Source organism: Schistocerca gregaria, chromosome 3, assembly GCF_023897955.1.
Source record: "Schistocerca gregaria isolate iqSchGreg1 chromosome 3, iqSchGreg1.2, whole genome shotgun sequence".
Lineage (NCBI taxonomy): Eukaryota > Metazoa > Arthropoda > Insecta > Orthoptera > Acrididae > Schistocerca > Schistocerca gregaria.
In genome coordinates this window covers 529,850,885-529,867,489 of record NC_064922.1, presented here as the reverse complement: position 1 = coordinate 529,867,489, position 16,605 = coordinate 529,850,885, and the positions used below count along the sequence as shown (strand labels likewise).

The window sequence follows — 16,605 nt, the reverse complement described above, 5'->3', positions numbered from 1 at the left end:
TAAATAGAACATTGGAGTAGTAGTTTGGGTTGGCAAGGATTTGCTGCTGTGCCAACTGACAGAACTGTACACGATTCTGGAAGTCATTCCCATGCAATTCTTGATGTAGGTGTACATGGTAAGAATGGAACCAGTGACGAGTGAGAATAGGGTGTACACTGGTTTTAGGAATGCCAATCTCATGTTCAAGCTCTCGTGTGCTCACATGTGGATTCAAAGCAATGGAAGTGAGAACAGTAACTTCAGCAGCCTCGTCTGTGCGAGTGCTATGACGATTGCATTGTTGTGGGTTGAAACTTCTCGTTTGCTGAGGTGTTGCAACAAGATGAGAAAACATCCGTTGGGAAGGTGGGTTCTTCTCAGGATATCGCTCTCTGTACAGTTCTTCAGCCTGCGTAGCATTTTGCCTACCTTCAACAACAATAACAAAATAAAACAATTTCTAGGAAGGAGAGACTTTACTGTATGCCTACTTTACACAACAGTATTTAAAAGGACTAAATTACTGTACTAAATGTACCCGTACATAAGAAAAAAGTATTGCAGTTACTGTTCTGCTAACTTACATTCTCCATAGATGAATAGCATTTCTACCTTCTCTTCATTGGTATACATTCTACTCACACAACTCTTTAACTGATGATGGTTGACAGAATGACGGGTGTGCATTCTACTTATGTTTACATTTGTCCTCTGTCAATGCCTGCACATGTATTTTGTTTCATTACCCTGCGTATCTGCACTAAGCACTGGGGGCATCAACTCCAGTCTTGTGTTATGTAATTAATAATGCTGTGTTTCAGTAAATTGTACACTGTAATGCATTTTTGAGTAGGTCTTTAGGAGAGGAAATGAATTACTGAATAAAAAAATACAGGGTGCCATTTAAAAAAGCCATCCCGCTGTTCATATCTTTGCAAAAAACAAAGCTACTATCAAAGCAATCATGCTGATTGATGTCCTCCTGATGGCTAAAGAGCATTTGCTTGAAACATTTTGTAATTTGCATCTGGACAAGTAGTTATTTAGGGTGGTTAAGATAAATGGTACACACTATATATAAATGATTCGAAGGACAGGGTGAACAGCACTCTGCGGCTGTTTGCTGATGATGCTGTGGTGTACAGGAAGATGTCATCACTGAGTGACTAGGAGCATACGATATGACTTAGATCAAATTTGTAGTTGGTCTGATGTATGGCAGCTTGCTCTAAATGTAACAAAAATGTAAATTAATGGAGATGAGTAGGAACAACAATGCTGTGAACTTCAAATACAGGATGTGTGGTGTGCTGTTTAACACAACAGTGTTGGTTAAATATCTAGGTATAACATTACAAAACGACATGAAATGGAACGAGCACATAGGGTGGTAGTAGGGAAGACAAATAGTAGACTTCAGTTAATTGAGAGAATTTTAGGGAATTGTGGTTCATCTGTAAAGGACATCACATACAGAACACTAGTGTGACCTCTTCTTGAGTACTGCTAGTGTTTCACATCCCCACCAGGTCGGATCAAAGGAAACTGTCGAAGCAAATCTGATGCGGGCTCCTGCATTCATTATTGATAGGTTTGATCAACCTGCGAATATTACAGAGATGCTTCGTGATTTCATATCAGAATCTCCAGAGGAAAGAAGACATTCTTTTTGTGGAACAGTATTGAGAAAATTTAGAGAACAGGCATTTGAAGCTAACTGCAGAATGATTGTTCTGCCAACAATTTACATTTCGCATAAGGTCCATGAAGATATGAGAAATTAGGGCTCCTACTGAGGCATATAAAGTGATTTTACCCTTGCTCTACTTCTGAGTAGAACAGGAAAGAAAATGATGAGTGATTTACAAGGTACCCTATGTCACACACCTTATGGTGGCTTGTGAAGAATGTATGTAGATGGATATGTAGATAAAAGACACACATTTTGATTTATGTTCTAGCCTTACCCTTTCAGTATTGTATACTATATTGTATCTTAATGTAACATTAAACCTTTTCCCTTTTAAGACTGAACCCTATGAAATATTAATATTTATCCCTCCTTTTGGTACTGTGCAAATTAAGATAACAAAGCTCTACCTGATCACTGGTCAGAGCTACTATGAATGTGCGAATGGTCATCTTTCAAAGATGTGTCACTGATGTATCATGAAGATATGATTTTATTTTATGTGGCTCACTATTTTGTCTTTGATCAACTTATCTTTCTTTTGTCGGACTTAACTTACTGTGTTTTTTGGCTAAATTTAAACTGAAAACATTGTCTGAAGCTATTGTATCTTTGTACATGAAAAATACATTTACATCCCCTGCTAACTTCTGTCTGTATCTATGGGCTAATTGCAGGGGATTTTGGTCCAGTTTTGACTAATAGATAGTTTCACGAAGAAGATTTTGCGTATGCAAATTAGAAATATTTCATAAGAATTGAGTGAATTATGATGAATTAAGGTCCGCTGGTGCTGTGAAAACGGTGGCGTTTCCATCTAGCAGTACAGCTTCGCAGCTCCAGAGCATAATGAAGCTAGAGCAGACTCAGATTCTGACCTGGTAGTCTAGCAGTGTAATGTGTGTCTTAAAACAAAGAGGTCATGGTATTGAATTACCACAGATTTTTCGCACTAACATTCACCGCTCAGTGGTATGGATACTCGTCAGAAGCGAAACATCATTTTGATTCCACACTAAACTATAGGTCTCCTTTTCTCAAAGGTGAATAAGAGTCAGGATTAGCAGTTGAGGGATAAAGTGCTGTTGGTTAATCGAAAGGTCATGGTATTGAATCCCGGTCTATCTCTGAATTTTTGTGTATGTTTTGTAACACAGCATTCACCTCAGTGATATGGAGATTCGCCAGTAACGAAACATGGTTTGGTTTCCACGTTTCGCTGTTGTGTAACTTGGGTAGCTGATGTCCGGCTTAGAGACTTGCACCAGCCCATTGAGCCCTGTGAAATTATTATTATCAGAATTGATCCGTACATCATGGTGCATACAAAAGACACAACCAGGAAATCTGTGGAGAACATGAGAATTTTTTTCATTTGGGAAACATTCGGGTATTTTTTTTAGAATTCCAGGAATTTTTACTTGAGAACTGATGTAGCACACATGAACATCTGTGTCAGAAGTGTCAAAGGTTTTAGAACGAGACTATGCAAAACTTCTTACCAACAGACTGATTTTAATGAATGTGATGTCACAACTTTTCATTTCTAACAGATTACGGAAAAATATTGGGAATGGTGGTTTGAGAAGCATGACTTCTGAAGTAACGTTCCATTTACACAAGATGAATTATTGTATGAGTGAGAATGTATAATGAATTTCTTCAGTCACAGAGCATTTGACTGCCATTCAACCCTTAATACTTTGGGGACCAGCCACTTAGAAAAATTTCGGGCCCAGAAGACTAGCCATGTATGCATTATTTAAAATTTCACTGGCACATCTGTGTTTGATATATCTTAATGGATAGCACTTTCAAAAAATACCTGTATTATATATTAAAACTTGTAGCTCTGATATATGTATATTCATTTAAACCATTAACTTCTCATATTCGTGTGTTCGCGCTACTTAACAGTAATGTTGCTATTGGCTGACTACATTGCGTGTCCTATGCCCTGAATATCTGCTGTCATTGGTGAGATCTGTGATGTAAGGTATGACTGGCTGACAAAAGCACATCGCCATCTCCATATCAATACTTCGGAAGCTGCCTTGCTGTTTATGGTATAATTTATATTTATACTTCCGTAAAATAAAAATATTCAGTGTACATGTTGCCTTGCATTAAAGATCTTTCCAAAACACATGGTTTGTGCAGGGTTTTGTTTCCTAAAATACCAGGTAGCTATACCCCAATGTATAAAACATTTACTATTGTTAGGACCTAAGTTTTCCAGTGACGAGGGAAAGTATATTGTCACTTAACACAGAAAAAATGTACTTCTACCTGGAGTATAGGGTATTTTGACCTGAGGGAAAAAGTGTATTTTTAACCGGGAAATCTAGGGTTTTTTAATCGTGTATGCATATATACACTTTGTGTACATTCTCATTCTACAAATATTATAAATTAAAGTCCCTCACTGTCTTTTTGTGCCTGTATATGGACACTAATCTCAGGAACTGCTATAGACGTTTTCATACAGTTTTTAATGATAGATACATTGATTAATGAGGAAGGTTCACATATATAAATGGTTGGTGCAAATTGGTTAAACTATAATTGTTAGTCCCCTCCCCCCCCTATATTTTTCTCTAAATATTTGAAGGCTAGTGTTGGGAATACTGTATGGATTTCGATACTTGCAGTGGGCTAGCGCTACCACCCAAAAGACACATGACCAGACCACCCAAAAGACATATGACTGGCCATGGACGCCAATGCACAACTCACATTATTAGTGGATCATGAACAAATCACTGCCATGCCAGCCAATTCGTCCAGCTGTAAATCCTTAGTGTTGCCCAAGTGCAGCTGGGACAGGTCACTAGTATATTTTATATTTGCCCTTTCTCTTCTTTTCTTTTGGTTTTGAATTTTTGTTAAATTAATATGTTCTTTCTTTCCAAAAAATGATTTGAAAGTTTTAGTTCTGTCGTAAATTACAAATTATGCAATAATGATAGCAAATAGAATCTTTAAAAAGAAAGTACGAAGTTTGTTCCTGAACAACTTAATGTGTAACTGGCTTTTCTGTGCAAAAGTCAAAGTGCTCTGTGGAACGTGTATTCTGCTTATTCTGCTAGGTAACCCATGAAATGTTTGTTTCATAAGAGTGAAATTTATAACCGTGCTTGTCAGAAGTATTCAGCCGCTGCAATCTATGCTGTGCACATAGGATCCTGCCTAATCACACCTTTGGAAATAAACAGCAGTATAATATGTGTAAGACTAGCTTTTCTGGTGGCTATACTACATGTATATTAATTTAAACCATTAACTTTTTTGTGTGTGTTCACATTACTTTACAATGTGTTGCTGCTGGTTGACTACATCATGCAACCTATGCCCTAAATATCTGTTGTCATTGACTGGCGAGTTTTACAGCTCTGAGTGAAAGTATATTTTTATTTAGCATTGAAGAACTTGCTTTCACTTCGGGTATAGTTTATTTTCATCCAGGATAAAGTGTATTTAGACCCAACAAGAATTTTGTTTTTAACAGGGAGATCTGGGAATTTTTTATTGTCATCCATGTTTACACCCTGCAATGGCTGGCTCTCCATCTCCATCATCTCCATCTCCATCTTCATTCCTCCTATGTTCCTGTTTTACTGTTATTTTGTTTGACCTGTGGTTTGCTCTCTCCTTGCTTCAGCATCATACCAAATATGGTCAGCATTATTGGACAGACTTGCCCTCGAGGTACATGAATAACAATGATTATTTTTCTCACAAGTTGTGACATTGTCGCGAATAAAACAGTGACCCGTATATACAATAAGTTTCCTTTAATTTATGTCTGTGGTCACAAACTTTTTGTTAACAGATTACAGGTTTCGGTCTGTAATGACCATCATCAGATATGTTTTATAAAAACAAAGTCCTAATGTGCTGCAGCTTTAGAGACATCGTCAAACGTTAAATGCAAAATCACCACCAGCACCGTCAAATATATATATATATATATATATATATATATATATATATATATAGACACACATATCATATGCACGAGTCATGTTGTCGGTAGCACCTTTATTTTTTTTATTTTTATTTTTATTTTTTTTTTTTTAACGGTATTGCTACTGACAACATGACTTATGCATATGATGTTATTTATATATATTTGATGATGCTGGTGCTGATTTTGCATTTAACATTCGGCTACACCACTAAGGATGCAGTACATTAGGACTTTGTTTTTATAAAACAGATCTGATGATGGTCGTTATAGACTGACCCCGGTAATCACTTAACAAAAAATTTGTGACCATAGATGTAAATTAAAAGAAAGATTATTTTTGTTACCATGAGACATGTTCGGTCTATATCCTCCTTCCTCTTCTTCATGTATCAGTTAAGTAAATGTAGTTTTATGGATAGGCATCATTGAATGAAACAGTTTCTAATTGAATCTGAGTATTTTATATCATTATTTCATAAATATACTTCCTTTGTAGAGCTAGAATTCAGTCGACTTGCATACACAAATAGTATTCACATATTTATGTCTCAAGTTAGTTATTACTTCGTTAAATTCCACATGGTTGCTTTGAAGAAAGAAAATACTGACTCAAGTGGAATAATACTACATCAAATAAACAGACTGACTGCTTCATACCATTTTAGCAGATGCTGAAAAGCTTACCATACACCCTAACTTCCAGGGAATGTGCACATGGACAGTTGCCTTTGGTCTATAGAGATAGGTAAGGGTAAAATGCACTATCTGTCCCCTCATGAGAGGTGAAGAGTGTTGTGAGGATGTGCTGAAGAAACAGTTTGAAAGTTTAAGCAATTTCCTGTCTATCCTATACGCTTGACGGCTAGTCAGCACCACCTCTATTTAGTGAGCAGTGTTAGATACTTACATATGTGTATTACATAATTAAGTCTTTTCAGTGTACTTAGGAAGAGCATTGACTTTGAACACATTGTAGAGCTGAATAGACATTTAGCTAATAGTTACTTCGGCTGGTTGACAGTAATTCAAATGATAGTGATGTATCAAATGGATGCTGAGTGACTGTAAAAAGATAATGTAACAAATATAAGTACTTACATGACAAAAAGAAAAATGCTTTCCATACTAAAATGTGGGACTGTGTAAACTGGAAACAAGTAAATAGAAAGAAGAAAAACAAGATGTAAATGTAAAAGTTGATCTGTGTGGAAAACAGTGATAGGTGTCCCTTCCTACCTGTATGTAATAGTGCTTCTATTACACTGAACAGAAGCAAAACTTAATTCATTCATTTAAATGTTGAGATAAGAGTTGTAAACATCTTTTGAAATTTTTGGATTGTGATCACTAAATCCATAGGTTATGTGTTTCTTAAAGTGATTTAACAGTTCCATGCTTTGCTTTACTGTACGTAGTTCTCATAATATTCAGTGAAGTTTTTATTTATTAATTTTTATGTTATGTCTTCTATTTCATCATTGTTTCATATGATGTTTCCAGCAAGCAGATCTCTTACATTTCCTTACAGAGTAAAATTAATTGAGAACTTTGATTAATTTGTTGCAGATATTTGGCTACAGCTGTTGTGTTTATTAGAAGGAGTAAGAGTCAGCAGTGCTGCAATAAAGAATGTTCTGGAGTTCACCCATTATGACATCCGGAAGTCTATGATGCTTTTGCAGTTTTGGGTTCTTTCAGGAGGAGAAAATTTTCCATTTGATTGCGTTAATAATGATGATTCGTTGCATCGAGTGGTTTGCAGTGAAAGTGCTGATAATTCAAACCTTAGCTGGAGCTCATTAAGTGAAGAAGTAACAATACCAGAAGAGAGTGCGAATTGTACTTGTTTATTCACAAACTGCAATAACTCTTTGTCCCATGAACTGAATATACCTTTCCCTCTGAATCTCTGTGGTGTGTGGTGGAATTTAGCACCTCTGCTTGGACTACCACAGGTAAAATTAAGGGAACGTAGAGAGGTATTGCTATGTGGAAACAAACAACCAAAGAAAAAAGAATGTGACACATTTTTGTACTATGATTCAGATTCAGCAGATGATGATAAAGGGAAAAAAAGTTGGTTTGACGTGGCTGACAGCGTTGAGGATGACAAACATGTCAGCTGTGATAGTGAACGTGTGCAAAACAGTAATATACAAACCCCTAATAAATGCAGCAACAAAGTAATTAAAGCTATGGCGGATCTGATGGACAGCTTATCATCTGTAGACGTAATGAATTTCACAGTTGACAAATGCAGAGGCAAGTCTGGATATCAAGAACTTAAAATGCATTGCTGGGATCAAAAGCCACAGGACAGTACCTCATTGCTGGAAGACCAAACAGAATTTTCAGCCTTGGAGCTACCGTCACTTGCACACTGTTTAACTGAAAGAAGTATTGCTGCTTGCATAAAGGATCTAAATATTTTAGATCCTCAGAAATACAATCATGTTTTGCCTTCTCATGAAACTGTCAGGTATGTTTCTTAATAATTAACATAAGAATAAGCGGAATTTTGAAGCAGTTAACTGTCCCATGAAACTATTGCGCAAGTGTTTCAGTTTTATTGTTCCTTGCATTAATTTCAGTACATAGTTCATCATATTTAAATATGTCTTTCGAAAGTTTAGTATTGTCAACATTTCACTTGTGTATTTTATTTAAATATTTATATTTTTATCTGTATATTACATGGCAGTTTGAAGTACGGTGTACACTTATTTTGATCCTGTTACAATGTTCTAAGAGATACACAATCTGAGGCTGGAATACATATACAAAGTTAGAGGGTAGTTTGAGACTGAAATGAAATGATCGTATGGCATTGTTGGCTGGGAGGCCCCATTTGGGGGGGGGGAGTTTGCCCACTGCATTGCAAGTCCTTTTTAGTTGACGCCACTTCGGCGACTTGCGAGTCAATGATAATGAAAATGTCGATGAAGTACACACAACACTCATTCCCCTGCCGGGAATCGATCCCGGGCCTCCTGCATGATAGGCGGTAATGCTAACGCTACGCTACGGAGGCTGTCAAGCCAAGTCGGAAATATGCAACAGCAGAGCTGTTACTGAACCCAAAGATTGTTTTGGACACTACAAGTGCCTTTACTGGACATGGCCCATAGTTGTGAGAGATGGACTGACAGAAGAAGTAGATGGAATAAATTTGATAATGATAAATGGTCTGACAAGAGAGGAAGCTATTTGGTACACTGTATATCAGTGATATGTCAAAAAAAAAAAAAGGTGGTTGATTGCATGTAGAGTAATGATGAAATGGCCGGCCTTGGTGACTGAGTGGTTCCAGGTGCTACAGTCTGGAACCGCGCGACTGCTACGGTTGCAGGTTCGAATCCTGCCTCAGGCATGGATGTGTGTGATGTCCTTAGGTTAGTTAGGTTTAAGTAGTTCTAGGGGACTGATGACCTCAGAAGTTAAGTCCCATAGTGCTCAGAGCCATTTGAACCATTTAATGATGAAATCATGTAGAATGGTTAAATGAACAGTGTTAGGGAGGGGGGGGGGGGGCAAGGGCAACCTGGTGGGTTTGCTGCATACCGATGAAGAAGAATGAAGTAGTTTAGTAGGGTGCTGGCAGAAGCAACTAATGTATGTGGCATGTAGAACAACTAGTAATTGGATGATATACAGAGCAATACCTTAGCAGAATTTTGAAACAAGGAAAGCTATTTTAAATTAAAGCATGTAAAGAATGATTCAACAAAATACATCGAAAGCGGGAGACGAAGGTACAAATGGTGGTTAAAAGGGAAAGAGAAAGTGGGTGGGAAAATGAACCATAATGACAGAACAGTATAGTAAAAGAAATAAGAAAATAGTGCATGAAATGACCAGAAATAGGAGAATCGGAATGGAAGAGAAGGTAAAAATGGTTGATAAAGATGGGAACAAGATGGAGGATGCGGAGGACACCCGAAAGGATATGGAGGACTCATTTTTATCATTTTCTGAATCCAAACGGAGCAGTGGCAGAAGAGACAAGATACTAGGATGAACTGGAAACAGGAGAAAATGTAATATGGAAAGAAGTTGTGGAAGCACTGAAGAACATAGAAGGCATCAGGGTTGGAGGAACTAAGTGTGGGAATGATTAGAACAGCAGAAGAGACGGAGTTACAGTGGCTGTATTGAGTTATGTGAATTATATGGAAGGTAAAGAAAACTCCAAAAAACTGTTAGATGGGAAGTATTGCTATTAATTTTTATACTTAATTGTGGCGGAGTTTCCCCCTCTTGTAACTATAATCTTCAAACGATCCCTCAAACAAAAAATCATGCCTGGTGGTTGGAAGAAAGCAAAGGCAACATCCCTCTATGAGAAGGGCAGAAAAAGTTATCCACAAATCTACTATCAAATATCTTTGACATCAGTTTATTGTAAAATAATGTAAACATGCTCTAAGCTAGAACATAATGAGGTACCTCAAACAGAATGATCTACTCCATACCAGCCAGAATGGATTCCGAAAACATCGATCATATGAAACCAACTCGCACTTTTCTCACATGACGTACTGTGAGGGCTTTGAATCAAGGCAGCCAGGTGGTTGCAGTATTTCTTAGTTTTTGAAAAGCATCTGAACTCAATACCACATTTAAGCTTATCATCAACAGTATGATCGTATGGGATATTAATTGAAATCTGTGACTGGGCTAAGATTATTAGGTAGGGATGAAGCACTGTATTCTAGTGAATGGAGAGTCGTCAACAGATGTAGAGGGAACTTCAATTAAGGAATTTTCCTACTTATCTTTAATGTCAGATGACCATACATCAAAGAATGAGATAACTCCTTTACTGCAATCAAATGTGATGCGTTTATCATATTGTATATTATCCGCTCAAAGTATGCTTGTGCTCTAAAGATCCGATGTATGACTTACAATCATTTCAATCAATACGATATCATTGTGCAGCCTTATAATTGATTTCAGTGTACCTTCTACACCTACAAACGCTTTTAGATTTTTAAATAAGGAGAGCTTTTGAAAATGTCTTCTTCTCCTTTTCTGACGATAAAAGCACATTCTACAAAACTTCACATGTTGTCATGCTGTTATTTTATGCAGTTGATTTTTCAATGGGACAATAAATTCAGCCAATCTTCTCGTGATGGTTCAGTGATACTGCACCACACTACCGAAAGTCAACCTGAAAAGCTGAAATAACCCCTTGTGGTCACTGATTACAAAAATTTGAATAAGGTCAGTTCCGGAAAGGAAGTGACGTGCATAAAGTTTTTTTTTTTTATGTTGTGGCAAAGGAAAAAATCACAGTCTGTGGATTTATTGTTGCCTTGAAATCTACACATAAGTGTTTTTTGCCTGAAGGTTTCTTTATTAACTCTAAAGGTGATGCCCACTGACTGGCTATGACAGAGAAAATCACACCATTGTCCTGTCAAGATGGAGTTCTTACACCACCTGATCTCTGATAGCTTGAGGGATTGGCCTTGCGTGACAAAATTATGGTTGTGCATTGTTTTTCATGGTAATCTGAGCCTCAAAATTAGTAGCTTTGCATGTGCCATCGAGAAAAATATCACTAGATTCATCACAAAGTTTAACTACCCTGTCCACAGGTACAGAAGAGTTCACAGAGAGAACATCATCTTGAGTGTGCATCCCAAACGAATCAAAATATTCCATGGCAAAAATATTTTCACTGTCACTAAATGAAACTGTTTTTATGATAGTACGAAAAATGGCTGGTAGGCTGCAAATATCTAGCACAGGAATGTCATGATTAGAAAGAGTTGCCTCTTGACTAATGTAGCTTAGGCTTGCCTAAAACTTCATAAGTATTTCTGTTCAATAAAGTCACTGATGCACCAGTGTTTTAACTGCATGCATACTTCACAATTGCCAATCTGTAAAATGACAAAAAATTTATTGACCTGAAATTGAATGAAAGAAGGATCTGACTTCGTCACTGCTGCCCTTGATTTGTGCTGTGCAACCTCCGAGACAGTACATGGCTTTGAAAAAACTACATTGACATTCATCGACTGAGACTTTTGAGAATGTGCAGAGTGCTTATTGCATTTGCTGTTTTGCAGACAGACAGCTTGAACGTGACCATTCTTGCAACAATGACAATACTGTTACAACAGGCACATTCTTGGCACCTGTGTGCTGTGAAACATTAAGGGCAAGATTTAACATTGCTACTAAGCTGCCGAGCACATTGGGTCTGTTTTATGTTTATGTGCCGTGGTAAGTGAACTACAGGCACAACCTGTGTTCTGCTTCTGTGTGTTACACAGATAGGAGTGGAATCATTTCATATGAGTCCTGATGCTCAAGTAGTTCCAAAGCCTGTTGCAAACTAGGCTCAGGATATTTAAGAATCTATTCATGCACGTTAGGATCTGACACATTCTGAGTAGTGGCATCCCTAATCATGACATCACTATAGTAATGTCCGCACTCACACTTAAATTTGCAGTAGTGTGTAAGGCTATGTAAATCTGCTACCCACTGTTTATTAGTGTGATTAGATTGCCTCCACAAATTAAAGATTTTGTAATGCACAGCTGCCTCATTATCTGTTCATCATAGTACTTCTCTAGGGCAGCAGTTAGTTCATCATATGGAACACTTTCAAAGTGAGTGGTACAGAAAAGTTCGCAGGAGAGCTGGTAGACGGACATTCCACTCTATCAAACTGGGTGGGATCAATGCTTGCGCTCTCTCTCTCTCTCTCTCTCTCTCTCTCTCTCTCTCTCTCTCTCTCATAATGCCGTATCAGTGGTGCTTCTAGGGTGTACAACAGGAGGATTGGCGAGGCCATCTCAAGGTTAAGTTCCAATCTCAGGATGCGGTCTGCCTGGTGTATTGATAATGTACACCACCACACAAACCACTGTGTCTTGTTTTATTTGATATCGTTCTCCAGCCTGCAATATGTTAGGGAAATACTTGTTCACGCAGAGACCCATGTGCACCTGCCTCTACTTCTACATCCATACTGTGGAAACCAGTGCGTCGTACATGTCAGAGACTACCTCTCTGTCTAAGAGTTATTAGGTATTTGATTCACAGGTTCTTAAAACTTCGTAAGTAGGCTTTCTCGGGGAATTTCGCACTTACCTTCAGGTATTTGCCAGTTCAATTTCTTTAGCGTTTATATGATAATCTCCTGCAGATCAAACCTGTGTGACCATTCATGCTGCCCTTCTATGTGTACTTTCAGTGTACCTTTTTAGTAGTATTTGCTATGGGTCCTTCACAGTAGAGCAATGTTCTAGGATGGGTTGCATGAGTGGGTTTGTAAGCAATCTCCTTTGTAGAGTGTTGCATTTTCCTAGTATTGTGCCAATATATTGAAGTCTACCACCTACTTTAACTTTGTTATTGTTCAATTTCTTATCACTACAAAGTGTTCCACTTGGGTATTTGTGTGAGATTACCAATTATAACTGTTAATCACTGATGTTGTAACATAGGACATTGTTTTGTTATATTATGACGTGCACAATTTTATATTTCTGAATATTCAAAACAAGTTGTCAACCTTTGCACCACTTCGAAATCTTACCAGAGCTGACTGAATATTTGTGCAGGTTTTTTTCAGCAGTACTTCATTATAGATAACTGCATCATCTGCAAAGTGTGTGAGATTACTATTAACCTTGCGTGCAAGGTCATTAATACACAACATGAACATCGTTCATTTCTGGGGCACACACAGTTATTTCTACATCTATCAATATCTCTCCATGCCTGATAACATATTGCATCCTCTCTACCAAAAAATCCTAAGTCCACTAACCAATTTTGCTGGGCACCCCACACAGTGATAGTTTTGATAACAAAAGTTGATATGGTACTGAGTCAAATATTTTGGGAAATTAAGAAGTACTACAGTGATCTGCCTCCCTTAATGCATAGCTTTCAGTATGTCATGTGAGACAAGCACAAGTTGGGTTTCACTTTGTTGACATTCTCAAAATCTCTGCTTGTTGGCTTGGAAGAGGGCAATCTGTTAAAGATACCCCATTGTGTTTGAGCTCAGAGTACCTTCTGAGATTCTGCAACAAATTTATGTCAATGGTACTGGACAGTAGTCATAGGGATCAGTTTCGCTATGTTCTTTTAGACAGTTGTGACTTGTGCATCCTTCCAACTACTGGGCATGGTTTTTTGTTTGAGGGATTTGTGGTAGATTATAATTAAGAGGGGCTAACTTAGCTGGAAATTTGGTGTAAAATCATATAAGAAGTCCATTGGATGCTAGAACTCTGTTCAGTTTAGTTTCTGTATATTGCTTAAATTTGCCATGGTGGGAGAATTAAATCAGGTCAATATCACTCTGTTTTGCTTTGTGAAGGAATCACTATTTCAATCAGTAGGTTACCATTGTGCAACCTTTTAACTGATTTCAGTATACCTGCTGAGCCTGAATACCCACAAGCCAGTTTGTTGCGGCAAGGTAACTGTACTCCTATGTTTTTGTTAGTTAGCTCTGAAAAGGACATTGTCTGAAAGCTTAGCAACGATTTCAGTCATGTTTATGCACCTGCCTACAGCTCAGTGCCTCAGCTGCACAGTGTGTGAACTTTTTGCCTCATCTTCACAGTGTGTGAACCTTTTCTCCTTACATTATATAAACTGTGGAATAATGTTTAAATGCAGATAGATTTTCAGAATGAAACTTGTAAGTAGATGACAAATACAGTTGCTTATCAGGCAGCAACTGGTAAGAGAGATTTTCTGAGCAAAAGATTCCATTGTAGAGCCAAAAAATATGAATTGTTGGAAAAGTAGGATGTTTCAATTAATGTTTTTAACTTGAATAAGTGTTCTGCAAGGTATTGTAGGAGATAGCTACTTTAGAGATTTTTTGCGATAAAAGAAAAATTCAAGGTACCATTTCTTGGGTGTGTCAACCTCCCATCAGTCTTCTAACTGGTAAGATATGGTCAATCATGATTTCCTTTTCTTTACTATCATCTTCATCTCAGAGTAGGAGTTGAACTCCCTCTTGCAACATGGAAGTAATCCTTTGATGTCTGGTCATCCTGTCCCTTCTTATACTCAGTAATTTTCAGATATTCCTTTTCTTGCTGATAATTTACAGCAGCTCTTTCCTTTCTTATCAGTCCACTTAATTTTCATGATCCATCTGCAATGACAAATCTCAAAAGGTTCAGTTCTATTCTTTTCCGGTTTTGCCATAGTCCATGACTCATGCCCATATAGTGCTATGCTGTGGGCATAAATTATTGGAAATTTCTTTGTAAAATTAAGAACCTTGTTTCATACTACTAGGTAGTTTTGGTGAGGGAAGCAGCTGAGTTCGGCATTTAATTTGTAATTGATATGTTTCTTCTTCAGTTTGTAAAATTTGTTTGTTGACTGTTACAGGTTAATTTCTGAAGAGCACTTTCTCAGTTCTGCCGTGTGGGATATTGTTCCACAATCATGTTGGCTGAGCCGAAATGCAATGTCTACAGATTATTGCCCCCTGATACGTAGCATGAGCCGCTTGCAAGATAGTCATTTAAGAATTGAGCAAATGGCTACAACAAGGTGCCGACAACGTTACTTTCATTATTTGAAAGATCTCGGTACCTCGGCAGATATTGCAACATGTAAAGCTCTTTGTTCAGTTTTAAATAATTAATAGTTCACTGTGTGAAGTAAATTCAGGATAAGTGCAATTATTTTGTGAAATAATTTTTATTGTATATCATATTTTTGTAAGTTTTTAATAGTTTGTTTTATGGGCTGAAGCAACAGGTAATTCATGAACTTCGACACCTGTAGTAAAATGTATGCACATCATCATGTTACTGTAAGAAATTGTGGATAAGTGCTTGTAAAATAATTTTATATACTGCACATTCTTTTAGAGGGACCAAATAGCTTTATAAATATATGGCAAATCTTTTTTGTACAAATCTTTTATATCTGTGTCTCATCAGCAGTGATGTAAAATGATCATGAAAGCATGTACCTGAGGATGATTTTAAGGTGTAATCTGTTACTTACAGATATTAAAATTATGTTTGTTACATACTTGTAATTGACCTATTGCAATATCAATAACATACCATTTCTTTTCTTATATTGTATACAGCCATGAACAGGTTTCTAAATAAGATTACCCAGCATAGAAAGTGTTTTTAATGTATTGAGGAGAAATACATTACTATACACTATACATCTGGCAATATAGTCAGATTAAAATCACTTGTTAGTTGACATTTCAAACCTTGGAACTGAACTCCTCCAATTGTCTCGTTGTTACACGTGAACTGTGTGCTCTTATCAGTGTGCCACAACATGAAAGAACAGTGTTTCAGGTAGTGCAGTGTACTTTCATAATTTGTTATTTTTTTAACTTTCAAAAGAAAATTATAGGTTAGTAAGGGAAGTGAACCAGCAGTGTAATGTCTTCAGAAACGGAGCAAGGAAAAATGTTCTGGGAAACAACCTGTTTTCCTTCCGAAAGTATTCATTTTGTCATTATGTACATATTTATCACTGTTGTAGAGATTCGCTATACTCTGAGTACTAGTAGGTCTCGGTTTCAAATTGTTGCTGGGGCCATGTGGTGACACAGATTTCTGCATGAAGAGAAGAACTTCGTCTAGACTGAAAAGATGAGGCTACATGTCTGCCATTCTGTTATGACAGATTGGACTGACAACAAACGAAATTAAGTCGCACTTCCACTGGCAAAGTTGACAGAATTATTTTCTCAGATGATCATGCATGCCATGCCCTGATTACGGAATGAATTACAAAACATTGTTAAGGATAAGTTCCTGGTGTACTCGTGAGACAAAGATATCGCTCAGTGCTATTGATAACAGCAAGTTATTTTTGATGGTGTACTGAAACAAGTATAATTACACAAGCCCAAATTCCTGAATTACATTATTTATGAGATACATAAATATGACTGTCATGTTACAAGACTGCCTTTGTA

At 37.2% G+C, this 16,605-nt stretch overlaps 1 protein-coding gene across 1 annotated transcript in view; it reads left to right on the top strand.

Moving 5' to 3' along the window:
* The window catches only part of LOC126355934 (ATPase family AAA domain-containing protein 5), a 112,464-nt gene extending 96,775 nt beyond the window's left edge, over positions 1 to 15,689 (top strand). Inside the window, exons 11-12 of the mRNA XM_050006506.1 lie at positions 7,209 to 8,121; positions 15,036 to 15,689. Of these exons, the coding sequence (XP_049862463.1) occupies positions 7,209 to 8,121; positions 15,036 to 15,294 (1,172 nt within the window). The 3' untranslated portion in view covers positions 15,295 to 15,689. The remainder of the gene's footprint in view (positions 1 to 7,208; positions 8,122 to 15,035) is intronic.
* The last annotated feature ends 916 nt before the right edge of the window (positions 15,690 to 16,605 follow it).